At 46.6% G+C, this 26,591-nt stretch overlaps 1 protein-coding gene across 1 annotated transcript in view; it reads right to left on the bottom strand.

Moving 5' to 3' along the window:
- LOC139233769 (annexin A10-like) overlaps positions 1 to 26,591 on the bottom strand; it is a 124,250-nt gene that overhangs the window by 77,234 nt on the left and 20,425 nt on the right. The window contains exon 3 of the mRNA XM_070864278.1: positions 5,947 to 6,041. Coding sequence (XP_070720379.1) covers positions 5,947 to 6,041 — 95 coding nt within the window. The remainder of the gene's footprint in view (positions 1 to 5,946; positions 6,042 to 26,591) is intronic.

Consider the following 26,591-nt stretch of genomic DNA (forward strand, 5'->3'; position numbering starts at 1 on the left):
CATGTGGAAACTTGGGGCCAAAGAGCCATCATCAATAATAAATGATAAAAACATCAATGAATCAACCGATAAATCAATCAAAAAAAATTAATAAGAAATATTTTTTTTTAAAAAAATCAATAAATAAAACATTTTCTATTTACTGACTGCAGCACCGGGAGCCCTCCAACAGCATGCTGGGATGCTCCCCCCACACCCCCCCTCCCCCCAGTGTGTCTCTGTCAGTGTCTCTATCTCTCTGTCTGTCTGTGTATGTCTCTCACTCTCTGTCTGTCAGTGTCTGTGTTTCTGACAGCGAGGGGAGGGGGAGGAGGGGGGTAGAGGGAGAGAGGGGAGGGGGCAGGGGGATGGGGGGCAGGGGGAGGGGAGGGAGGGAGGCAGAGGGGGAGGGAGGGAAGGGGGAGGGATGGGGGAGAAAAGGGGGAGTAGGGGGAGGAGAAGGGATAGGGGGGAGAAGAAGGGGAAGGGGGAGGAGGAGAAGGGGAAGGGGGGGAGGAGAAGGGGAAAGGGGGGGGAGAGGAGAAGGGGAAGGGGGGGTGGAGAAGGGGAAGGGGAGAGGAGAAGGGGAAAGGGGGGAGAGGAGAAGGGGAAGGGGGGGTGGAGAAGGGGAAGGGGAGAGGAGAAGGGGAAAGGGGGGAGAGGAGAAGGGGAAAGGGGGGGAGAGAAGAAGAAGAAAGAGAGGGGGAAAGGAAAGGAGAAGGGGGGAAGGAAAGGAGAAGGGGGGAAGGAGAAGTGGGGGGGGAAGGAGAAGGGGGAGGGAGGCTGAACGGGCCGGGCCCGGCCGGGCCCAAGACTTCGCGCAGGGCCCGTCCCCAGCACCAGATTTACAGGTAGGAGGCGTTGGGTCGGGTCTGGGGTCCGTGGCCGGGAGCGCGGTCGGGACGGAGGGAGCGGAGGGAGGTTGGTTCGGTTCGGGTCGGGTGGGGGGGGGATGGAGGGAGGGAGAGGGAGGTCAGGTCGGGTGGGAGCGCGGGTTGGGTCCAGTCCGGGGGGTCGGGTCCAGTCCGAAGGCGGGGGGGGGGAGGGGAAGCGGGAGAGTTGGGTCGGGGTCGGGTCCAGTCCGGGGGCGGTGGGGGAAGCGGGAGTCGAGTCGGGTCTGGAGGAAGCAGGAGCTGGGCGTGGGTGGCAGCCTTATGCACGCAGCCCCAATGAGGCCATTCGGCCAGGGCTAGTGGCTGCGTGCTTCGGGCCCCTCCCACACAGTTTTGGGCGCCTGGAGCTACTGCACATGCGCGCCCACTGTAGCGCGCATGTGCAGAGGTCCCGGCACTGTTTTCAGCACAGGGACCTAGCTCCGCCCCCTACAGCTCGTGCTGCACCACGCCAGGCTCCAGAGGACCAGCAGAGAGCCGGAGAATCTGTAAGTTTTTTTTAATGCGCACTTTGTGGCGTGAAAAACAGGCATCCAGGTCGGGGCTGCGCCAAAACTTGGGCCCATATGTCCCCTAGTTTTAGTTTCCTGGAAATATCCTCTCTGCATCTCTTATTATCTTATATGTTACGATAAGATCACCTTTCATTCTTCTGAATTCCAATGAGTATAGGCCTAACCTACTCAACCTATCTTCATAAGTCACCCCCCTCATCTCCGGAATCAACCTAGTGAACCTTCTCTGAACAGCTCCCAATGCAAGTATATCCTACCTTAAATACGTAGACCAAAACTGCACGCAGTAATCTAGGTGTGGCCTCACCAATACCCTGTACAGTTGTAGCAGGACTTATCTGCTTTTATACTCTATCCCCCTTGCAATAAAGGCCAACATTCCATTTGCCTTCCTGATTAATTGCTGTACCTGCATACTAACTTTTTGTGTTTCATGCACAAGGACCCCCAGGTCCCTCTGTACTAGAAACATAGAAACATAGAAAATAGGTGCAGGAGTAGGCCGTTCAGCCTTTCGAGCCTGCACCACCATTCAATAAGATCATGGCTGATCATTCCCTCAGTACCCCTTTCCTACTTTTTCGCCATACCCCTTGATCCCTTTAGCCGTAAGGGCCATATCTAACTCCCTCTTGAATATATCCAATGAACTAGCATCAACAACTCTCTGCGGCAGGGAATTCTACAGGTTAACAACTCTCTGAGTGAAGAAGCTTCTCCTCATCTCAGTCCTAAACGGCCTACCCGTTATCTTAAGACTGTGTCCCCTGGTTCTGGACTTCCCCATCATCGGGGACATTCTTCCCGCATCTAACCTGTCCAGTCCTGTCAGAATCTTATGTTTCTATGCGATCCCCTCACCCTTCTAAACTCCAGTGTATAATGCCCAGTTGATCCAGTCCCTCCTCATATGTCAGACCAGCCATCCCAGGAATCAGTCTGATGAACCTTCGCTGCACTCCCTCAATAGCAAGAACCTTCTTCCTCAGATTAGGAGACCAAAACTGAACACAATATTCCAGGTGCGGCCTCATCAAGGCCCTGTACAACTGCAGTAAGACCTCCCTGCTGCTATACTCAAATCCCCTAGGTATGAAGGCCAACATACCATTTGCCTTCTTCACCACCTGCTGTACCTGCATGCCAACTTTCAATGACTGATGTACCATGACACCCAGGTCTCGTTGCATCTCCCCTTTTCCTAATCTGTCGCCATTCAGATAATATTCTGTCTTCGCGTTTTTGCCCCCAAAGTGGATAACCTCACATTTATCCATATTATACTGCATCTGCCATGCATTTGTCCACTCACCTAACCTGTTCAAGTCACCCTGCAGCCTCTTAGCGTCCTCCTCACAGCTCACACCCAGTTTAGTGTCATCTGCAAACTTGGAGATACTACACTCAATTCCTTCATCTAAATCATTAATGTATATAGTAAAGAGCTGGGGTCCCAGCACTGACCCCTGTGGCACTCCACTAGTCACAGCCTGCCATTTTGAAAAGGACCCGTTTTTTCCGACTCTTTGCTTCCTGTCTGCCAACCAGTTCTCTATCCACGTCAGTACATTACCCCAATACCATGTGCTTTGATTTTGCACACTAATCTCTTCTGTGGGACCTTGTCAAAAGCCTTTTGAAAGTCCAAATAGACCACATCCACTGGTTCTCCCTTGTCCACTCTACTACTTATATCCTCAAAAATTTCCAGAAGATTTATCAAGCATGATTTCCCTTTCATAAATCCATGTTGACTTGGACCGATCCTGTCACTGCTTTTCAAATATGCTGCTATTTCATCCTAATAATTGATTCCAATATTTTCCCCACTACTGATGTCAGGCTAACCGGTCTATAATTACCCGCTTTCTCTCTCCCTCCCTTTTTAAAAGTGGTGTTACATTAGCTACCCTCCAGTCCATAGGAACTGATCCAGAGTCGATAGACTGTTGGAAAATGATCACCAATGCATCCACAATTTCAAGGGCCACTTCCTTAAATACTCTGGGATGCAGACTATCAGGCCCCGGGGATTTATTGGCCTTCAATCCCATCAATTTCCCTAACACAATTTCCCACCTAATGAGGATATCCTTCAGTTCCTCCTTCTCACTAGACCCTCGGTCCCTTAGTACTTCTGGAAGGTTATTTGTGTCTTCCTTCGTGAAACATAGAAACATAGAAAATAGGTGCAGGAGTAGGCCATTCGGCCCTTTGAGCCTGCACCGCCATTCAATAAGATCATTCCTTCAGTACCCCTTTCCTGCTTTCACTCCATACCCCTTGATCCCCTTAACCGTAAGAGCCATATCTAACTCCCTCTTGAAGATATCCAGTGAACTGGCATCAACAACTCTCTGCGGCAGGAAATTCCACAGGTTAACAACTCTCTGAGTGAAGAAGTTTCTCCTCATCTCAGTCCTAAATGGTCTACCTCTTATCCTAAGACTGTGTGCGGAACCAAAGTATTTGTTCAATTAGTCTGCCATTTCTTTGTTCCCCATTATAAATTCACCTGAATCCGACTGCAAGAGACCTACATTTGTCTTCACTAATCTTTTTCTCTTTACATATCTATAGAAGCTTCTGCAGTCAGTTTTTATGTTCCCTGCAAGCTTCCTATCGTACTCTATTTCCCTCCTCTTAATTAAACCCTTTGTCCTCCTCTGCTGAATTCTAAATTTCTCCCAGTCCTCAGGTTTGCTGCTTTTTCTGGCCAATTTATATGCCTCTTCCTTGGATTTAACTCTATCCTTAATTTCCCTTGTTAGCCACGGTGGAGCCATCTTCCCCATTTTATTTGTACTCCAGACAGGGATGTACAATTGCTGAAGTTCATCCATGTGATCTTTAAGTGTTTGCCATTGCCTATCCACCGTCAATCCTTTAAGTAGCATATGCCAGTCTATTCTAGCCAATTCACGCCTCAAACCATCAAAGTTACCTTTCCTTAAGTTCAGGACCCGAGCTTCTGAATTAACTGTGTCACTTTCCATCTTAATAAAGAATTCTACCGTATTATGGTCACTCTTCCCCAAGGGGCCTCGCACAACAAGATTGCTAATTGGTTGTTTCTCATTACACATCACCCACTCTAGGATGGCCAGGTCTCTAGTTGGTTCCTCGACATATTGGTCTAGAAAACCATCCCTAATACTCCAGGAAATCCTCCTCCACTGCATTGCTACCAGTTTGGTTAGCCCAATCTATATGTAGATTAAAGTCACCCATGATAACCCTTATTTCTTCTTTGATGCTGTCTCCAACCTCACTACTACTGTTTGGTGGTCCGTACACAACTCCCACTAGCGTTTTCTGTCCTTTGGTATTCCGTAGTTCCACCCATACTGATTCCACATCATCTAAGCTAATGTCTTTCCTTACTATTGCATTAATTTCCTCTTTAACCAGCAACGCTACCCCACCTCCTTTTCCTTTCTGTCTATCCTTCCTAAATGTTGAATATCCCTGAATGTTGAGTTCCCAGACTTGGTCACCCTGGAGCCATATCTCCACTGAAGCACTTTGCAATTTTTCTTCATTTAAATTATAATTTGTTTTTTGTATTTTTTCTACCAAAGTTGTTCATTGGCAGCTCTATTAAGAGGTACTTTTTTACATTTTGTTCTTCCATTGTGTGTAATTGCCTGTTGATTTTGCTATGAAGAAGTAATTTAATTGTTGGTGACTTCCATTGTTGAATATGGTTAAATCAACATCCACCACAAATGGACAATAGATATTTTTGTGTTTTATTAATATCCTGTTACAGATTTTGTATCATAAGTTTTCAAGGGCAGTCACTCACAAAGTAAAGGTATAAAGGCCCTAGAATTCAAGAGCCTTTGGCATACTTCATAGGAAAGCGGGCAGGAATATTGGCAGAAGGCTCGTGAATTAGGCCAGGACCATAGTATGCCAGATTCCGGCCTCCGCTGTTTCCTCAGAGAGTTTCCTTTGGGGTTTGTTTGGGGTGGAGCCTCAATCTGTCCGAGCACAGCCTCCTACATCAAAAGGCACACAATCCCATTGTCAGTGAAAATCGGGCAGTAAGTCATTCCCCACCATTTTGGGGAATTACTGCCCATTTCCACCAGGTGGGAGGTCTCAAAGTCATAATTATTTCTTAGTTGCATAGTTTATTTTTTCTTGTTTTGTTGCATATGCCAAGCAAAATGAATGTGTTTGAGTTACATTGCTATGCACATCGGTATCCCAACATTGGACAAGTGACCATTGGCTCGTATTTCCAGACTGTAAGCGAGGAAAGGGAGACTGGTATTTTTGCAGGAACCCCCACACCTTTCCTTACCAGACCCTGTTTCACTGTGGATGGCAGGTGGCAGGGAGAAGACTCCCCATCCACAAACTGAAATTTAGGAAAGCAAGTTTAACAAACCTCAGGAGCTCCTTACCCAGTAACTTGTTGATATGACACAAAAGACTGGATGAACCTGGTTTCTATCTGCAATATAACCCGAGACCTTGAACTCGTTGCTGATTAAGTTAGCTAAGTGCAAAACATAGTGAAAATAGTGGGGAAATGTTAGATCCCATACCTTTCCATTCATAGCATTGTAGGTCTGACCAATAATGAGCCTTTGGGCATTAGAGCGCTGGGTCAAAACTTCAATAAGATCATCTTTGTTGCATTCTATATGGAGAAATAACAAAGAATGGAATATGATTGTATATTGACTTGAAGACATTGGTATGATTATTATATTATTCACATTTACAAAAGGTAGCCTAAAACCAATTAAGTATACTAATACTATTACAAAATAATAAAACTTGATGCAATTACATTGGTTCCACTGATTGGCAAGACAATAATTGGAATAAAATTAAAATTATCACCAAAGGAATTCAAATCAAGTTTAGAAAAACACAATTACACAGTATGGAATTCTCTGCCACAAACATTGTTGGAGCAGATTTCATGAATTTATTTAAAAGGAAGTTAGTTACTTACAAAAAGATGGAAATTAAAGGGTTTCAGGAGTAAGTAAAAGAATAGGACTAGACTGGTGGAGAAAACGGCACAGACCGGAGAGGCCGAATGGCCTGGTTTAAGTGCTGTAATATTCTATGGGAGTATTTTTGATTTGATTTTGGGAGATGCTTAATGGGTGGCTGAATCGACAGTGCCTGTTATACACTATTATTCAAATTACTCTCTATGATTCCATAATCGCTTGAGATATTAAAAACTAATATGCAGAAGCAACTGATTTTATATGAGGTGGTATTTAAACAGTAGGCCTGTGCAAGCTCCATCACCACCCTTGGGTCAATGTTGTGACATCTACCTATAAAGATCTAAAAATGTTCTAGATTTAATCCCTGCTCAGTCTACCGTTGGCTAACTGAACCATGGGGCAGTTCCTGGTATAAGGTGAGAACAAAAAATACAGACAGAGTTCTTGCTCCTATTTTCTATCCAGTTTCTCTTGCTAGAAGTTTACTTGTGTGGATGTCTTCCATGGTCAAACAGCTGCCCATCAATCACGGGGAATTTCCCGACTCACTCATGAAGAATGCCCATTTGGGCAATGCTCCAAAGGGCTGCCACTAATCATGGAATTGTGCTGTAGCTAAAATCACTATTTTTAGTATAGCAGGAGGAAGTGGGAGAAAACTGGAGACAAAATTGAATGAGAAAATCCTCTCCAAAAACTTGCATGTAGATTACATCGTACAGCAAAGTGAGTGAACAAAAAAGGTCAGTTCTATGACTAATTAGTCATCAGCTAAATATCTTACTTCAATTAAAAGTGCTGAACAAGGAGCAGTGCAATTAATCATTATCTGATAATCGAAATGACAAAGTCAATTTCTTTTGGTCTTTTTCTTAAGTTTCTAATTTCCTCTCCTCTCCTGAAGGCACTGACTCATGCTAACGTATGGTTCCATGGATGCTTGACAGCCCTCTCGTCCCTTGTGTAAATGAATGTTCGTCATGGCTGCATATAGTAACACCATAAGTCCCACACAGAATGGAGATGAATGGATAATTCCCCCTGTCAATCACACCTGGAGACAGCATTGCTCTAAGTGATAAAAACAGAAAATGCTGGAAATGACACGTATGAGTCCTAGCTATGCCTGCATTTTTGTGGGATATGTGTAACATTCTTTGTTCCTGCGCTACTCAGGTCACTTCCCTCATCTCTTTTTCCAGCACATTGACAACTATATTGGTGCCGTTTCCTATTCTCGCCCCAAACTGGAAAATGTCATCAACTTTGCTTCTAATTTCCACCCTTCCCTCATCTTCACATGGTCCATCTTCAACTTTTCCTTTTCCTTCCTTGATTTCTCTGGCTCAATTTCTGGGGATAGGTTATCGACCAATATCCACTATAAGCCCAGTGACTCCCTCGACTACCTTAACTACACATCCTCCCACTCCATTGTCCCAGTTTCTCCATCTCCGCCACATCTGTTCTGACGATGCCATCTTCCGTACCAGTGCTTCCAATATGTCTTCATTTTTCCTTAACTGAGGATTCCCCTGGTTGACAGGGCCCTTGACTGCGTCTGTTCCATTTCCTGCACTTCTGCTCTCATCCCTTCCCCCTCTCTCCCAGAACCACAATAAGGTTCCTCTTGTCCTCATATTCCACCAGCCCACCAGCCTCCACATTCAACGGATCATCCTCGGACATTTCCGCCACCATGATCCCACCACCAAACACATCTTCCCCTTCCCTCCTTTCAGCATTCGAAAAGGACCGCTCCCGCTGCGACACCCTGGTCCACTGTTTCATTACCTCAAAAATCCACTCCCCTTCCCTGGGCACCTTCCTGTGCAAGTGCAGGAGATGCAACACCTGCCCTTTTACCTCCCTTCCCACCATCCAGGGCCCTAAACATTCCTTCTAGGTGAAACAGCGATTTACTTATACTTCTTTCAATTTAGTATACTGTATTTGCTGCTCACGATGTGGACTCCTCTACATTAGCGAGACCAAACACAAGTTGAGTGATCGCTTTGCAGAACGCCTCTATTCAGTCCACAAGCGGAACTCTGGCTTCCGGTCGCTTGTCATTTTAATTCTCTGCCCCACTCCCACTCTGATTTCTCTGTCCTTGGCCTCCTACACTGTTCCAATGAAGCTCAACGAAAGCTCAAGAAACAGCACGTGATCTTTCAATTTGGCACTTTACAGCCTTCTGGACTCAACATTGAGTTCAACAATTTCAGATCATAATCTCTGCCCTCTTTTTTTTTGGACAGGAGCTGTCTGTCATGAGTTGGGAGAAATTTTCAGAGGGAGATGATTGGGAAACTTTACTGGAGCAACTCGACCAATACTTCGTGGCCAACGAGCTAGATGGGGAAGAGAACGCTGTCAAACGAAGGGCGATCCTCCTCATCGTCTGTGGGGTACCAACGTATGGCCTCATGAAGAATCTGCTCACTCCAGCGAAACCCATGGAGAAATCGTACGACGATTTGTGCACACTGGTCCGAGAGCATTTGAACCCGAAAGAAAGCGTTCTGATGGTGAGGTACCGGTTCTACACCTACAAAAGGTCTGAAGGCCAGGAAGTGGCGAGTTATGACGCCGAGCTAAGACGCCTTGCAGGATATTGAGAATTTGAAGGACATTTAGAGAACATGCTCACAGACTTTTTCATACTTGGCATTGGCCACAAAACCATTCTTCGCAAACTTTTGACTGTAGAGACCCCAACCTTGAGTAAGGCCATAGCGATAGCCCAGGCATTCATTGCCACCAGTGACAATACTAAGCAAATCTCTCAGCACACAAGTGCTGCTACAAGTACTGTGAACAAAGTGATGTTGTTTTCAAATCGTAATGTACAGGGCAGGTCACACATACCTGCAGCTATATGTCTGCAGAGGTCTCAGAGTCCATCATCAAGGGTGATGAATGCAAGGCCATTAACACCTTGTTGGCGCTGTGGGGGTGATCATCATTTCCATTCATGCCGATTCAAAGAGTACGTTTGCAAGAGCTGTGGAACAATGGGGTACCTCCAACGAGTGTGCAGGCAAACTGCAAAGCCTGTCAAACCTGCAAACCACCACGTTGCAGAGGAGGACAAATTCACAGAGGATCACGATGAACCAGAGCCTCAGACAGAGGAGGCAGAGGTACATGGGGTGCACACATTCACCACGAATTGTCCCCCAATAATGCTGAATGTTGAAATAAATGGACTCCCGGTGTCAATGGAGCAGGACATGGGCATGTGCCAGTCCATCACTGGCAAAAAGACTTTCGCAAGGTTGTGGTGCAACAAGGCCTCAAGGCCAGTCTTAATTCCAGTTCGCACGAAACTAAGGACCTACACTAAAGAACTGATTCCTGTATTCGGCAGTGCTACCGTAAAGGTCTCCTACGATGGAGCGGTGCACAAGCTACCACTCTGGGTGGTACTGGGTGATGGTCCCATGCTGCTTGGCAGGAGCTGGCTGGGAAAGATACGCTGGAACTGGGATGACATCCAAGCGCTGTTACCCGCTGATGACACTTCGTGTGCCCAGGTCTTAAATAAATTTCCTTCGCTGTTTGAACCAGGCATCGGGAAATTCCAAGGAGCAAAGGTGCAGATCCACCTAATTCCGGGGGTGCGACCCATCCATCACAAGGCGAGAGCCTTGAGTACCTGATGAGAGAAAGGGTAGAGATCGAGCTAGACTGGCTACAAAGAGAGGGCATCATTTCACCGATCGAGTTCAGCAAGTGGGCCAGTCCTATTATCCCAGTCCTCAAGGGAGACGGCACTGTCAGAATCTGTGGCGATTACAAAGTAACTATCAATCGTTTCTCCCTGCAGGAACAATACCCACTACCAAAGGTCGACAACCTCTTTGCAATGCTGGTGGGAGGAAAGACATTCATGAAGCTGGATTTGACTTCAGCCGACATGAAGCAGGAACTGGAGGAATCCTCGAAGGCCCTCACCTGCATCAACATGCACAAAGGTCTTTTTGTTTATAACAGATGCCGATCAGCGGTGGCGATATTCCAGAGAAATATGGAAAGTTTACTGAAGTCGCTCCCGCACACTGTGGTCTTCTAGGACGACATCTTTGTCACAGGTCGGAACACAGTCGACCACCTGCAGAATCTGGAGGAGGTTCTTCGTCGACTCAACCGTGTGGGGCTCAGGTTAAACGTTCGAAGTGCGTTTTCCTGGCGCCTGAAGTGGAGTTCTTGGGAAGGAGGATTGTGGCGGATGGCATCCGGCCCACCAATGCGAAGACGGAGGCAATCGAGAACACACCGAGGCCACAGAATGTGACGGAGCTGCAGTTGTTTCTGAGACTCTTGAACTACTTTGGTAACTTCTTACCGGGTCTCAGCACACAGCTAGAACCATTACATGTCTTACTATGAAAAGGGGATGAATGGGTTTGGGGCAAAAGCCAAGAAAATGCCTTTGTAAAAGTGAGAAAATTGTTATGACTCAAACAAATTGCTTGTGTTGTATGATCCATGTAAGCGTTTGGTACTAGCATGTGATGCATCGTCATATGGCATTGGGTGTGTATTGCAACAAGCTAATGATTTTGGGAAACTGCAACCGGTTGCTTATGCATCCAGGAGTCTGTCTAAGGCTGAGAGCCCACAGCATGATTGAAAAAGAAGCATTACCGTGTGTCTATGGGGTAAAGAAAATGCATCAATACCTGTTTGGGCTAAAATTCGAATTGGAAACTGACCATAAGCCACTTATATCCCTGTTTTCCAAGAGTAAAGGGATAAACACCAATGCATCGGCCCACATCCAGAGATGGGAGTTCACATTGTCCGCATACAACTACGCCATCCGCCACCGGCCAGGCACAGAAAACTGCGCCGATGCTCTCAGTAGGCTGCCATTGCCCACCACGGGGGTGGAAATGGCACAACCCGCAGATCTAGCCATGATTATGGAAGCATTTGGGAGTGAGCAATCACCATCACTGCCTGACCAATCAAAACCTGGACAAGCCAGGACTCCTTATTATCTCTAGTCAAAAGCTGTGTGCTTCACGGGAGCTGGTCCAGTGTCCCAGTGGAAATGCAGTAAGAGATAAAGCAGTTCCAGCGGCGCAAAAATGAAATGTCTATACAGGCAGACTGCCTTCTGTGGGGCAATCGAGTAGTGGTCCCGAAGAAGGACAGAGGCACCTTCATCAATGACCTCCGCAGTACCCACCCTGGCATCGTAATGATGAAAGTGATAGCCAGATCCCACGTGTGGTGGCCCGGTATCAATGCAGACTTAGAGTCCTGTGCTCACAGATGTAATACATGCTCGCAGTTAAGCAATGTACCCAGGGAGGCACCGCTAAGTTTATGGTCTTGGCCATCCAAACCGTGGTCTAGGGTACACGTCGACTATGCAGGCCCGTTCTTGGGTAAAATGTTCTTTGTACTTGTAGACGCATACTCCAAGTGGATTGAATGTGAAATAATGTCAGCTAGCACATCCGCTGCCACTACTGAAAGCCTGTGGGCCATGTTTGCTACTCACGGCTTACCCGATGTCCTGGTGAGCGACAACGGGCCATGTTTTACCATTGCTGAGTTCAAAGAATTCATGACCCGTAACGATATCAAACACGTCACATCTGCCTCGTTTAAACCAGCGTCCAATGGTCAGGCAGAGAAAGCAGTGCAAACCATCAAGCAAGACTTGAAGAGGGTAACTGAAGGCTTACTGCAGACTCGCCTATTCCGAGTGCTGCTTAGCTACCGCACGAGACCCCACTCACTCACTGGGAACCCACCTCATGAAAAGAACACTTAAGACAAGGCTTTGTTAGTTCACCCTGATCTGCATGAACAGGTAGAGAGCAGGCGGCTTCAACAAAGTGCATACCATGATGGCGCAAATGTGTCATGTGAGATTGAAATCAATGATCCTGTATTTGTATTAAATTACGGACAAGGTTCCAAGTGGCTTCCCAGCACTGTCATGGCCAAAGAGCGGAGCAGGGTGTTTCGGGTCAAACTTTCAAATGGACTCATTCACCGGAAACACTTGGACCAAATCAAACTCAGATTCACGGACTATCCTGAGCAACCCACCTTGGACCCTACCTTTTTTGATCCCCCAACCTACACACCAGTGGCAACCGGCACCACGGTTGACCACGATGCAGAACCCATCATTCACAGCAGCCCTGCAGGGCCCAACACACCAGGCAGCCCAGCAAGGCCAGCTGCACAGCAGCCCAGCGAGGTCCCAACAAATGATTCAACAACACCAGCATTCACACCGAGAGGATCAACCAGGGCAAGAAGGGCCCCAGATCGACTCACATTGTAAATAGTTACAGTATTGACTTTGGGGGAAAGTGTTGTTATATATGTGGACTTGTATTTATTCTGTACAGCCACCAGAGGGCTCATCCCCTGGAGTCCCAAGGGATCCCATAATCCCTTGGGAGCACAGGTATTTAAGAAGGCTTCACAGGTTGGAGAGGCACGCTGGAGACTTGCAATAAAAGACTAAGGTCACACTTTACTTTGAGCTCACGGTGTTCAGTCTGACCCTTTCTCCATATACAACAAAAACCACAAGTCCAGCGTACCTCCAACTCATTGGCTGACACAGTGGTGTCAGTATTCACTCCGATTCTTTCTCCGGGAGACACGAGGCGGCCAAAATTGCCCCTTTCCTTAAGGAAATGGCTGTCATTATCAAAATTGCACTCCTGTGTTATCCCAGCAGTGACCCACTCCCCTTGCTACCACTCCAATGCTGTCAATCTGTGCTAAGTGTGTCATCACAGTGCGCATGGCAGATGTTCCCCCCTCCCCCCGACGGCGAAACTCCCCTGTGAAAATCTTCCTCCCGTCGGGCGATGCCAAAATCTGCTTTTTCCCGACGGTGCACTGAGGCTGTGGCCTTCTGCAATGCGGTTCCCATTAAAGGGGAGGATGCACTGCCACTGCCGCCATGTTTTTTTTGTAAGGCCGTTTCTGGGTCATCCTCCCTTGATGGCAAGCAGGTGCTCGTTTTTATAGCTGCATCAGGCAGTCAGGCAGCAGACATGTGCACATAATGGTGAGTGCCGGCCAACCACATGCAAATGAGATGCCCCGCTCTTGCCTCATAAATTCCTTAATCTGACCTAATCAACCATGGTGGTCATCACAACCATGCACAAACTTCTCCTCACATGACATTCACACCTGAAAACTTTCAGCAGTGGTCTCTGGATAGTGGGCAGGAGCAGGATACCTTACTGAGTTTTTTCTCCTTCCTAGCCTTGAGCCACGAAAGCCAACTTTCACAGTTCTAACACCATCCAGGAAAAGATTAAGGGAGACAAATTGCCCTGCGCCCCGATTGGGGATGGTAACCAGCTGTAGCCGGGACTTTCTGCGCCCGGTGCCGCTGAATTGGGCTTACCATCCCTCAAAGGAAGTGGAGCGCAATCTCGCACGCTCTACTTCCTTTAGGGGCAGTTCCCAGGGTGCTACTGAGGTAGTGAGTCAAGCGCTATGCGGATGCTCTGCGTAGCTCTGACGCGCTTCAACACCCCTCGCCTTCGCTTAAGGGGGTGGGCCTCTGCACACTGTGCAAGGCCTCTGATGGCCTCCACTGGGCCACCAGGGCAGTGTTGGACCGGGCCTGCAGTTCGGCACCCAAATCAGAGTGCCGGGCTGCATTTTGAAGGCCCGGACCACGCTAGGGCCGCCATTGTAGAGCCAACACAAGAATGGGCAATCCAGTGATGCGTTGGCGCCGTCCCCTTTATGTAGCGCCCCGAGAGCGGATGTTGGCCAGCTTCCTGACCCACGAAGCTGGCATTGACATCCGCTCATGCCAGCCTTGCGGCCGTGGCAGCACCTCCGCTAATTCCCAGGAAATTTCCCGGGAGCCGGTAGCGCCCAAGCTCCCCACCCCTCCCCGGGTGAAAAGTATTTTCCGCCACTTTGGCACCCTCCGGAGGCGCTAACGGGCCTCTAAAAAAAGGGACAGTTATGCCCCCTAATTATCTTGGCGTGGGCAAGGGAACAGACTTAGGACTTTACTGCCCTGTATATTTTTGTTCCACATTATACGGTACATTTAGCAATTCTGCCATTAGGGGAAGCCCTGTATTCTGCTTAACCCCATAAAAACTGGGGGTCCAGGGGCAAAAAATGTAATTGCCTGGATCAATGAGGGCAGATGCTGGGGTGATGACGGTGGATCCGTACTCCATTTTTCTGCCCATTAGAGACTTTGATTGAAGTAGGATCAGATGCGTAATAAACCTGTCCAGATATGAACCCTGAAATTCTGTGGAAGTTCTACCAGTCACCTGCTGTAACTCAGATGGGGAATCCAGCAGAACCTCAGGGAAATAGCATTTGCAGCTGAAAATGGCCATGTGCACCGATTCCCTGGGACTGGGGTTTCCACTGTTCACTCGCTGGAGTTACAATGAGAGACTGGTAAAAGCCTTGAGAAATGTAAAAAATGTTTTGGGCCTACTTATGCTGCAGCAAGTGGTTGCTATGGAATTCCTCTCTCCCACCACAACCTGAGGCGGGCACTCCATAAGTACTGCAAATAGCATGGGTGCTTGCCCATAATATGTACATCCTCCTGACTTGGGCAATATGAGATCGACTCAGGAGTGCATCTATATGGTGGGCAGAAGTTTAGCTCTGCAACCATAAAACCTCCTGGAATTTCTGGACCCTCACCTTTTCCAACAATTCTCTTCAGCAAAATCACTTTAACACGGTTAGACTTTGGCTAAGTCAAGTTCAGCCATAGTACCTCTCTTATTGATTGAATGGGTTGAGCAAAAAGGACACATTGGCCTAGAAATCTGTTGATGCTATGCCCATTTTACATGTACAGGCATAAAATGGATCCTAAGTGTTCAATATGGCACGAGGCGTGTGCACACTGCCCAACATATTGGCTCAGGCTGAAGTTCGCATGCCAGATATGAGACTCTCTAAGCAATTGCTCTACACGGAGCTCCTTCATGGCAAATGAGCCAAATATGGGCAGCGGAAACGTTACAAGGACACCCTCAAAGCCTCCCTGGTGAAGTGCGGCATCACCACTGACACCTGGGAGACCCTGGCTGAAGACCGCTCTAGGTGAAGAAAGTGCATCCGGGAGGGCGTTGAGCTCTTCGAATTTCAATGCTGTGAGCGTGAAGAGGTCAGACACAGGCAGCGGAAGGAGAGTGCGGCAAATCAGTCCCATCTCCCCCTTCCCCCAACGAATGTCTGTCCCACCTGTGACAGGGTCTGTGGCTCTCATGTTGGACTGTTCAGCCACCAAAGGATTCACTTTAGGAGTGGAAGCAAGTCTTCCTCGATTCCGAGGGACTGCCTATGATGATGATAGGTGTATCAGGCTCGTGTCTGAAATAGGGAGGGTGAACAGTCAGTTGTTGTGGTGCATATAGGTACCAACGATATAGGTAAAAAACAGGATGAGGTCCTACAAGACGAATTTAGGGAGCTAGGATCTAAATTAAAAAGTAGGACCTCAAAAGTAGTAATCTCAGGATTGCTACCACTGCCACGTGCTAGTCAGAGTAGGAATCGCAGGATAGCTCAGATGAATACATGGCTTGAGGAGTGGTGTAGAAGGAAGGGATTCAATTTCCTGCGACATTGAAACCGGTTCTGGGGGAGGTGGGACCAGTACAAACCGGACGGTCTGTACCTGGGCAGGACCGGAACCAATGTCCAAGGAGGAGTGTTTGCTAGTGTTGTTGGGGAAGAGTTAAACTAATATGGCGGGGGATGGGAGACAGAGGGAAGTAGAATGGGGGCAGAAGCAAAAGATAGAAAGAAGAAAAGTAAAAGTGGAGGGCAGAGAAACCTAAGGCAAAAAGCAAAAAGGGCCACATTACACCAAAATTCTCAAAAGGCAAAGTGTGTTAAAAAGACAAGCCTGAAGGCTCTGTGCCTCAACGCGAGGAGTATTCGGAATAAGGTGGACGAATTAACTGCGCAGATAGCAGTTAACGGGTATGATGTAATTGGCATCATGGAGACATGGCTCCAGGGTGACCAAGGCTGGGAACTCAACATCCAAGGGTATTCAACATTTAGGAAGGATAGACAGAAAGGAAAAGGAGGCGGGGTGGCATTGCTGGTTAAAGAGGAAATTAATACAATAGTAAGAAAGGACATAAGCTTGGATGATGTGGAATCAGTATGGGTGGAGCTACGGAATACCAAAGGGCAGAAAACGCTAGTGGGAGTTGTGTACATACCACCAAACAGTAGTAGTAAGGTTGGGGACAGCATCAAACAAGAAATTAGGGATGCATGCAATAAATGTACAGCAGTTATCATGGGTGACTTTAATTTACATATTGATTGGGCTAGCCAAACTGATAGCAATGCGGTGGAGGATGGTTTCCTGGAGTGTATTAGGGATGGTTTTCTCGACCAATATGTCGAGGAACCAACAAGGGAGCTGGCCATCCTAGACTGGTTGATGTGTAATGAGAAAGGACTAATTAGCAATCTTGATGTGCGAGGCCCCTTGGGGAAGAGTGACCATAACATGGTAGAATTCTTTATAAAGATGGAGAGTGACACAGTTAATTCAGAAACTAGGGTCCTGAACTTAAGGAAAGGTAACTTCGATAGTTTGAGGTGTGAATTGGCTAGAATAGACTGGCAAATAATACTTAAAGGGTTGACGGTGGACAGGCAATGGCAAATATTTAAGGATCACACGGACGAACTTCAGCAATTGTACATCCCAGTTTGGAGTAAAAATTTAATGGGGAAGGTGGCTCAACTGTGGCTAACAAGGGAAATTAAGGATAGTGTTAAATCCAATGAAGAGACATATAAATTGGCCAGACAAAGCAACAAACCTGAGGATTGGGAGAAATTTAGAATTCAGCAGAGGAGGACAAAGGGTTTAATTAAGAGGGAGAAGATAGAGTATGAGAAGAAGCTTGCCAGGAACATAAAAATGGACTGCAAAAGCTTCTATAGATATGGGAAGAGAAAAAGATTTGTGAAGACAAACGTAGGTCCCTTGCAGTTGCATTCAGTTGAATTTGTAATGGGGAACAAAGAAATGGCAGACTAATTGAACAAATACTTTGGTTCTGTCTTCACCAAGGAAGACACAAATAATCTTCTGGAAGTACTAGGGGACCGAGGGTCTAGTGAGAAGGAGGAACTGAAGGATATCCTTATTAGGCGAGAAATTGTGTTAGAGAAATTGATGGGATTGAAGGCCGATAAATCCCCGGGGCCTGATAGTCTGCATCCCAGAGTATTTAAGGAAGTGGCCCTAGAAATAGTGGATGCATTGGTGATCATTTTCTAACAGTCTATCAACTCTGGATCAGTTCCTATGGACTGGAGGGTAGCTAATGTAACACCACATTTTAAAAAGGGAGGGAGAGAGAAAGTGGGTAATTATAGACCGGTTAGCCTGACATCAGTAGTGGGGAAAATGTTGGAATCAATTATTAAGGATGAAATAGGAGCTCACTTAGAAAGCAGTGACAGGATCGTTCCAAGTTAGCATGGATTTATGAAGGGGAAATCATGCTTGACAAATCTTCTGGAATTTTTTGAGGATGTGTCTAGTCGAGTGTACAAGGGAGAACCAGTGGATGTGGTGTATTTGGATTTTCAAAAGGCTTTTGACAAGGTCCCACACAAGAGATTGGTGTGCAAAATCAAAGCACATGGTATTGGGGGTGATGGATAGAGAACTGATTGGCAGATAGGAAGCAGAGAGTTGGGATAAATGGGTCCTTTTCAGAATGGCAGGCAGTGACTAGTGGAGTGCCGCAGGGGTCAGTGCTGCGACCCCAGCTCTTTACAATATACATTAATGAATTGGATGAAGGAATTGAGTGTAATATCTCCAAGTTTGCAGATGACACTAAACTGGGTGGCGATGTGATTTGTGAGGGGGACGCTAGGAGGCTGCAGGGTGACTTGGGCAGGTTAGGTGAGTGGGCAAATGCATGGCAGATGCAGTATAATGTGGATAAATGTGAGGTTATCCACTTTGGGGGCAAAAATGCGAAGACAGAATATTATCTGAATGGCAGCAGATTAGGACAGGCATTATGCAAAGAGGTAATGCCTATAGAAACATAGAAAATAGGTGCAGGAGGAGGCCATTTGGCCCTTCGAGCCTGTACCACCATTCAATAAGATCATGGCTGATCATTCACCTCAGTACCCCTTTCCTGCTTTCTCTCCATACCCCTTGATCCCTTTAGCCGTAAGGGCCATATCTAACTCCCTCTTGAATATATCCAATGAACTGGCATCAACAACTGTCTGCGGCATGGAATTCCATAGGTTAACAACTCTCTGAGTGAAGAAGTTTCTCCTCATCTCAGTCGTAAATGGCCTACTCCTTATCCTAAGACTATGTCCCCTGGTTCTGGACTTCCCCAACACCGGGAACATTCTTCTCACATCTAACCTGTCCAGTCCTGTCAGAATGTTATATGTTTCTATGAGATCCCCTCTCATTCTTCTAAACTCCAGTGAATACAGGCCCAGTTGATCCAGTCTCTCCTCATATGACAGTCCAGCCATCCCTGGAATCAGTCTGGTGAACCTTTGCTGCACTCCCTCAATAGCAAGAATGTCCTTCCTCAGATTAGGAGACCAAAACTGAACACAATATTTCCAGGTGAGGCCTCACTAAGGCCCTGTACAACTTCAGTAAGACCTCCCTGCTCCTGTATTCAAATCCCCTAGCTATGAAGGCCAACATACCGTTTGCCTTCTTCACCGCCTGCTGTACCTGCATGCCCACTTTCAGTGACTGATGAACCATGACACCCAGGTCTTATTGCACCTCCCCTTTTCCTAATCTGCCACCATTCAGATAATATTCTGCCTTCTTGTTTTTGCCCCCAAAGTGGATAACCTCACATTTATCCATATTATACTGCATCTGCCATGTATTTGCCCACTCGCCTAATCTGTCTAAGTCACCCTGCAGCCTCTTAGCGTCCTCCTCACAGCTCACTCCGCCACCCAGTTTAGTGTCATCAGCAAACTTGGAGATATTGCACTCAATTCCATCATCTAAATCATTAATATATATTGTAAAGTGCTTGGGTCCCAGCACTGAGCCCTGCGGCACTTCACTCGTCACTGCCTGCCAATCTGAAAAGGGCCCGTTTATCCCGACTCTCTGCTTCCTATCTGCCAACCAGTTTTCTATCTACGTCAGTACATTACCCCCAATACCATGTGCTTTGATTTTGCACACCAATCTCTTGTGTGGGATCTTGTCAAAAGCCTTTTGAAATCCAAATACATCACTTCCACTGGTTCTCCCTTGTCCACTCTACTAGTTACAAAGGCGTAAGAATTTTGAGGACATTTGCTGGGCAAGATATGGGTAAATAATGCAAGCTTGCCCATGCAAATGTCCTCGCACCCGAGATGTGGATGATCTGTCAAGCTCCAGTTTAACAGATCGGAAAGGCCGGGATAAACGGGTCCTTTTCAGAATGGCAGGCAGTGACAAGTGAAGTGCTGCAGGGCTCAGTGCTGGGACCCAAGCGCTTTACAATATATATTAATGATTTAGATGATGGAATTGAGTGCAATATCTCCAAGTTTGCTGATGACACTAAAGCGCTGAAAACGGCTTTTGCGATGCCTTCCCGTGTCCATACAAACTCCGTACGGACCCAGGAAGGCTGGGATTTCCATCCCCCCAGGATCCTATCGTCGCATGCTGTCACTTGGTGGTAAGGTGATGCACAATTCACCTTATGACTCTGTTATATGAAGCTTGCGCAATTCACTCTTTCATTTTTCAGAAAATCACATTTCATTATCCAGATGTTGTTGAAATCTCATTTTAATTAAAAAAAAATTCAAAACAACTTAAAATGATATTACTTGTCTTGAAAGACAAATAAAATCACTTCTAAAATTTTGGTTGTTTAGAAATGCTTGTTGCTTTGTCAAGTAAATTGGATTTGAGAGATCTAGGTGGTCAAATCTGAGTACCGATTGTTAATATTTTATTAGCAAAGTATCAACACATTAATAAGAAAGAATAAAAGAAAAAGAACTAACAGCATTGCTCAGTTGGATTGAAATCAGCTAGTTTTTAGGGGAGTCTTGTCAGAATAGTTGTGATTAATGATAGTGGAAACAAAACAAAACCCAAGTGCAATTTCATTGCACTTTTTCTTCAAGTATAAAATTTAAAGCTCCGGTAATGTTGGTTGACTGATTTGTGCCTTTGATATAATATATTTTGTGTTTATGAGGACTCCAAACTAAATTTTGAAAAACCTTTCCATTTATAAAAGGTATCACAAAACAATGTATAATTCCTTTCATTTGCCTCAGAGGGTGGTTGATTTTACATTAAATTTAAATAAAAGAATCAATTCATACACTTCTACTGTGCATGAATGGAAATTTGATCATTTAACGCTATATTATTAATGAAGGATTATTTTGGGAATTTAGTGATTGTATTTTCACCTTGTTCAGAAAATGATTTTCATAGACACCTAAAATTGCATCTTCACTGTACATTAAAGGATGGACATGACCAAGTTTACAATTTACGAAAGTAAGCAATCTGGAATAACCTGCTCCAGAAACTCTGCTTTTGCACCGTGTTGACTGCTCCAGCAATGGCATGTTAAGGGATATGCTATATCTGCTGTGCTCAATCTCTTACAATACTGACTAAATTTTATGGGTATCATTTTAACTTTGGGTGATACTGTAAAACGGATGATTTTGGATCAATTATAAATCTCTCCCGATTTTCATTTCCATTACAGATGAAAAAACAAGGAATGGGAGTATGCACTTCATTTCATTTAATTTCCAAAGTCAAAATTACTTCCAACTGCTTTAATAAAAACAGAAAACGTTGCAGTCACTCAGTAGATTGGGCAGTATCTTAACCTTCTCCACTGAAGTGGAAATAGTCCCAGTATCTTAAGTTTGTCCTCATAATAATAATTTCCCATTCCTGGCATCATCCTGGTGAATCTACACTGTACGCACTCTATGGCCGGAATTTTAATCTGGAGGGGGGTCAGGAGTAGGGAGGCTAGAATGCAATCCAAAAACCTGGGAGAACAGGATTCTGACAGGGCCTGCTGAATTTAATGACAGAGCCTCATTAGCATTTCAAAGTTCTGTTTCTTGCCCACAGCCACCCAGATGGAAAGGCTGGCTGGATGTTGGGTGGGAAGGCGTGCGGCACCAGGCTGCAGAGAGAAGGGAGAGAGAGATCGGAGTGGTGGCTCTTCAGAGGCAGGAGGAGATTCGGGGCTGGAGGATCAGGCCAGAGGAGGATAGAGGCTGGAGGATCGGGACTAGAGGGGGGAGGCCGGAGGAGGATCGGGGCCAGAGGAGTATTGAAGCTGGAGGATCGGGACGAGAGGAAGATTGGGGCTGGAGGGGGAGGCCGGAGAAAACCTGGCCAGCCAGAGTTAAATTTGAGATGGTGGATCACCATGAGGCACGGAGCCTCATTATAATAAATGGGTGACCACCTCCTGCAAACGGGTTGGTTGCCTATCCCACATCCAATCTTCTTTAAATCCAGAAGTGGGCGGGTTGGGGCTGGGATTCAGGTTTGTTTTTAACTCTAACCTCTCAGTCAACCCCAACCCATCCATTTTTGGGGTTAACATTCCCCTCTGTAGCTTTAATGTCCTTTCTTTAATGGGGCATTCAAAACTGCAAATGGTATTCAAACTGTGGCCTGACCACTATTTTGTAAATAAATTCAATATTACTGCTTTGTACTGTATGTCTCTATTTTTAAAACCCCAAATTCTATTGGCTTTTTTTAATGGCTTTACCTACCAGAACTTTCAGGGATGAGATAATTAAAGCCTTAGGTATCTCTGTTCATCCATACTCTTCAGTGTATTTCCATTAAGTGTATAGCCCTTGTTTTTATTTTCCTAAAATGTATTACCTCACACTTATTCATAATGTGCATTTGATGTCTGCTCATTCTGCTAACCTGTCTGTCCTCCTGAAGTCTTTTACAGTCGTCCTCACTGTTTGCCAAACCTACTTTTGTGTCTTCAGCATATTCTGAGATTGTGTTACCTATAACCGATTTCAAATCAGCAATATATACTGAGAAAAATGGACCCAGCAATGACCCTCAAATACACCACTTCTAACCCTTCCCCCATCTGAGCAACACCCATTTACTATCAACCATGTTTCTTGTTGTGTATGGAGAAATAGTCAGACTGAACAGCGTGAGCTCAAAGTAAAGTGTGACCTTAGTCTTTTTTTGCCAGTCTCCAGAGTGCCTCTCCAACCTGTGAAGCCTTCTTAAATACCTGTGCTCCCAAGGGATTATGGGATCCCTTGGGACTCCGGAGAATGAGCCCTCTGGTGGCTGTACAGCGTAAATACAAATCCACATATATAACAACATTCCCCCCAAGGTCAATCGTGTGAGTCAATCTGGGGCCCTTCTTGCCCTGGTTGATCGTCTTGGTGTGAAAGCTGGTGTTGTTGAATCATTTGTTGGGCCTTCGCTGGGCTGCTGTGCTGCTGGCCTTGCTGGGCTGCCTGGTGTGTTGGGCCCTGCAGGGCTGCTCTGGATCATGGGTTCTGCTTCGTGGTCAACTGTGGTGCCGGTTGCCACTGGTGTGTATGTTGGGGGATCAAAAAAGGTAGGGTCCAAGGTGGGTTGCTCAGGGTAGTCCGTAAATCTGAGTTTGATTTGGTCCAAGTATTTCCGGTGAATGAGTCCATTTGAAAGTTTGACTTGAAACACCCTGCTCCCCTCTTTGGCCACGGCAGTGCCGGGAAGCCACTTGGGACCTTGTCCATAATTTAATACAAATACAGGATCATTGATTTTAATCTTGCGTGACACATTTGCGCTATCATAGTATGCACTTTGTTAAGCTGCCTGCTCTCTACCTGTTCATGTAGATCAGGGTGAACTAACGAGAGTCTTGTCTTAAGTGCTCTTTTCATGAGCAGTTCAGCAGGTGGGATCCCAGTGAGTGAGTGTGGTCTCGTGCGGTAGCTAAGCAGGACTCGGGATAGGCGAGTCTGCAGTGAGCTTTCAGTTATCCTCTTCAAGCCTTGCTTGATGGTTTGCACTGCTCTCTCTGCCTGACCATTGGATGCTGGTTTAAACGGGGTAGATGTGACCTGTTTGATCCCGTTACGGATCATGAATTCTTTGAACTCAGCAATGGTAAAACATGGCCCGTTGTCGCTCACCAGGACATCGGGTAAGCTGTGTGTGGCAAACATGGCCCGCAAGCTTTCAGTGGTGGCAGCGGACGTGCTAGCCGACATTATTTCACATTCAATCCACTTGGAGTACGCGTCTACAAGCACAAGGAACATTTTATCCAAGAACGGGCCTGCATAGTCGACGTGTACCTTAGACCACGGTTTGTACGGCCAAGACCATAAACTTAGTGGCACCTCCCTGAGTACATTGCTTAACTGCGAGCATGTATTACATCTATGAATGCAGGACTCTAAGTCTGCATTGATACCGGGCCACCACACGTGGGATCTGGCTATCGCTTTCATCATTACGATGCCTGGGTGGGTACTGTGGAGATCATTGATGAAGGTGTCTCTGCCCTTCTTGGGGACCACTACTCAATTGCCCCACAGAAGGCATTCTGCCTGTATAGACATTTCATCTTTGCGCCGCTGGAACAGCTTTATTTCTTCCTGCCTTTTCACTGGAGCACTGGACCAGCTCCCGTGAAGCACACAGCTTTTGACTAGAGATAATAAGGGGTCTTGGCTTGTCCAGATTTTGATCTGCCGGGCAGTGACGGGTGATTGCTCACTCTCAAATGCTTCCACAACCCTGGCAAGATCTGCAGGCTGCGCCATTTCCACCCCCGTGATGGGCAATGGCAGCCTACTGAGAGCATCGGCTCAATTTTCTGTGCCTGGCCTGTGACAGATGGCGTAGTTGTATGAGGACAACGTGAGCGCCCATCTCTGGATGCGGGCCGATGCACTGATATTTATTCCTTTACTCTCGGAAAACAAGGATATAAGTGGCTTATGGTCAGTTTCCTATTAGAATTTTAGCCCAAACAGGTATTGATGCATTTTCTTTACCCCATAGACACACGCTAAGGCTTCTTTTTCAATCATGCTGTAGGATCTCTCGGCCTTAGACAGACTCCTGGATGCATAAGCAATCGGTTGCAGTTTCCAAAATCATTAGCTTGTTGCAATACACACCTGACGCCATATGACGACGCATCACATGCTAGTACCAAACGCTTACATGGATCATATAACACAAGCAATTTGTTTGAGTCATAACCATTTTCTCGCTTTTACAAAGGCATTTTCTTGGCTTTTGCCCCAAACCCATTCACCCCCTTTTCGTAGTAAGACATGTAGTGGTTCTAGCAGGGTGCTGAGACCTGGTAAGAAGTTACCAAAGTAGTTCAAGAGTCCCAAAAATGACCGCAGCTCCGTCACGTTCTGTGGCCTCGGTGTGTTCTCAATTGCCTCCGTCTTCGCATTGGTGGGCCTGATGCCGTCCGCCGCAATCCTCCTTCCCAGGAACTCCACTTCAGACACCAGGAAAACGCACTTCGAACGTTTAACCTGAGCCCCAGGTTGAGTCGACAAAGAACCTCCTCCAGATTCTGCAGGTGCTCGACTGTGTTCCGACCTGTGAACAAGATGTCGTCCTGGAAGACCACGGTGTGCGGGAGCGACTTCAGTAAGCTTTCCATGTTTCTCTGGAATATCGCCGTCGCTGATCGGATTCCAAATGGGCATCTGTTATAAACAAAAAGACCTTTGTGCGTGTTGATGCAGGTGAGGACCTTCGATAATTTTTCCAGTTCCTGCGACATGTAGGCTAAAGTCAGATGCAGCTTCGTGAACGTTTATCCTCCCGCCAGCATTACAAAGAGGTCGTCGGCGTTTGGTAGTGGGTATTGTTCCTGCAGGGAGAAACGATTGATAGTTAGTTTATAATCGCCACAGATTCTGACGGTGCCGTCTCCCTTGAGGACTGGGAAAATAGGACTAGCCCACTCGCTGAACTTGATCGGTGAAATGATGCCCTCTCGTTGCAGCCGGTCTAGCTCGATCTCTACCCTTTCTCTCATTGTGTACGGTACTGCTCCCGCCTTGTGATGGATGGGTCGCGCCCCCGGAATTAGGTGGATCTGCACTTTTGCTCCTTGGATTTTCCCGATGCCAGGTTCGAACAGCGAAGGAAATTTGTTTAAGACCTGGGCACACGAAGTGTCGTCAGCGTCGTCCCAGTTCCAGCGTATCTTTCCCAGCCAGCTCCTGCCGAGCAGCGTGGGACCATCGCCCGGTAGCACCCAGAGTGGTAGCTTGTGCACTGCTCCATCGTAGGAGACCTTTACGGTAGCACTGCAGATTACAGGAATCAGTTCTTTAGTGTAAGTTCTTAGTCTCCTGCGAACTGTGGTTAAGTCTGGCCTTGAGGCCTTATTGCACCACAACCTTTCGAAAGTCTTTTTGCCCATGATGGACTGGCTCATGCCCGTGTCCAGTTCTATTGACACTGGGAGTCCATTTATTTCAACATTCAGCATTATCGGGGGACAATTCGTGGTGAATGTGTGCACCCCATGTACCTCTGCCTCCTCGATCTGAGGCTCTGGTTTGTAGTGATCCTCCGTGGATCTGTCCTCCTCTGCAACGTGGTGGTTTGCAGGTTTACCAGGCTTAGCAGCTCACCTGCACAGTCGTTGGAGGTGTCCCATTGTTACACAGCCCTTGCAAACGTGTCCTTTGAATCGACATGAATGGAAACGATGATTACCCCCGCAGTGCCAACAAGGTGTTAAGGGCCTTGCATTCATCACCCTTGATGGTGGACTCTGAGTCATCTGCGGACGTGTAGCTGCAGGTATGTGTGACCTGCTCTGTACGTTACGATTCGAAAACAACATCACTTTGTTCACAGTACTTGTAGCAGCACTTATGTGCTGAGAGATTTGCTTAGTATTGTTACTGGTGGCAATGAACGCCTGGGCCATTGCTGTGGCCTTACTCAAGGTTGGTGTTTCTACAGTCAAAAGCTTGCGAAGTATGGTTTCATGGCCAATGCCATGTATGAAAAAGTCTGTGAGCATGTGCTCCAAATGTCCTTTAAATTCTCAATGTCCTGCAAGGCGTCTCAGCTCGGCGACATAACTCGCCACTTCCTGGCCTTCAGACCTTTTGTATGTGTAGAATCGGTTCATCGCCATCAGAAT

Source organism: Pristiophorus japonicus, chromosome 2, assembly GCF_044704955.1.
Source record: "Pristiophorus japonicus isolate sPriJap1 chromosome 2, sPriJap1.hap1, whole genome shotgun sequence".
In the NCBI taxonomy this organism is placed as follows: domain Eukaryota; kingdom Metazoa; phylum Chordata; class Chondrichthyes; family Pristiophoridae; genus Pristiophorus; species Pristiophorus japonicus.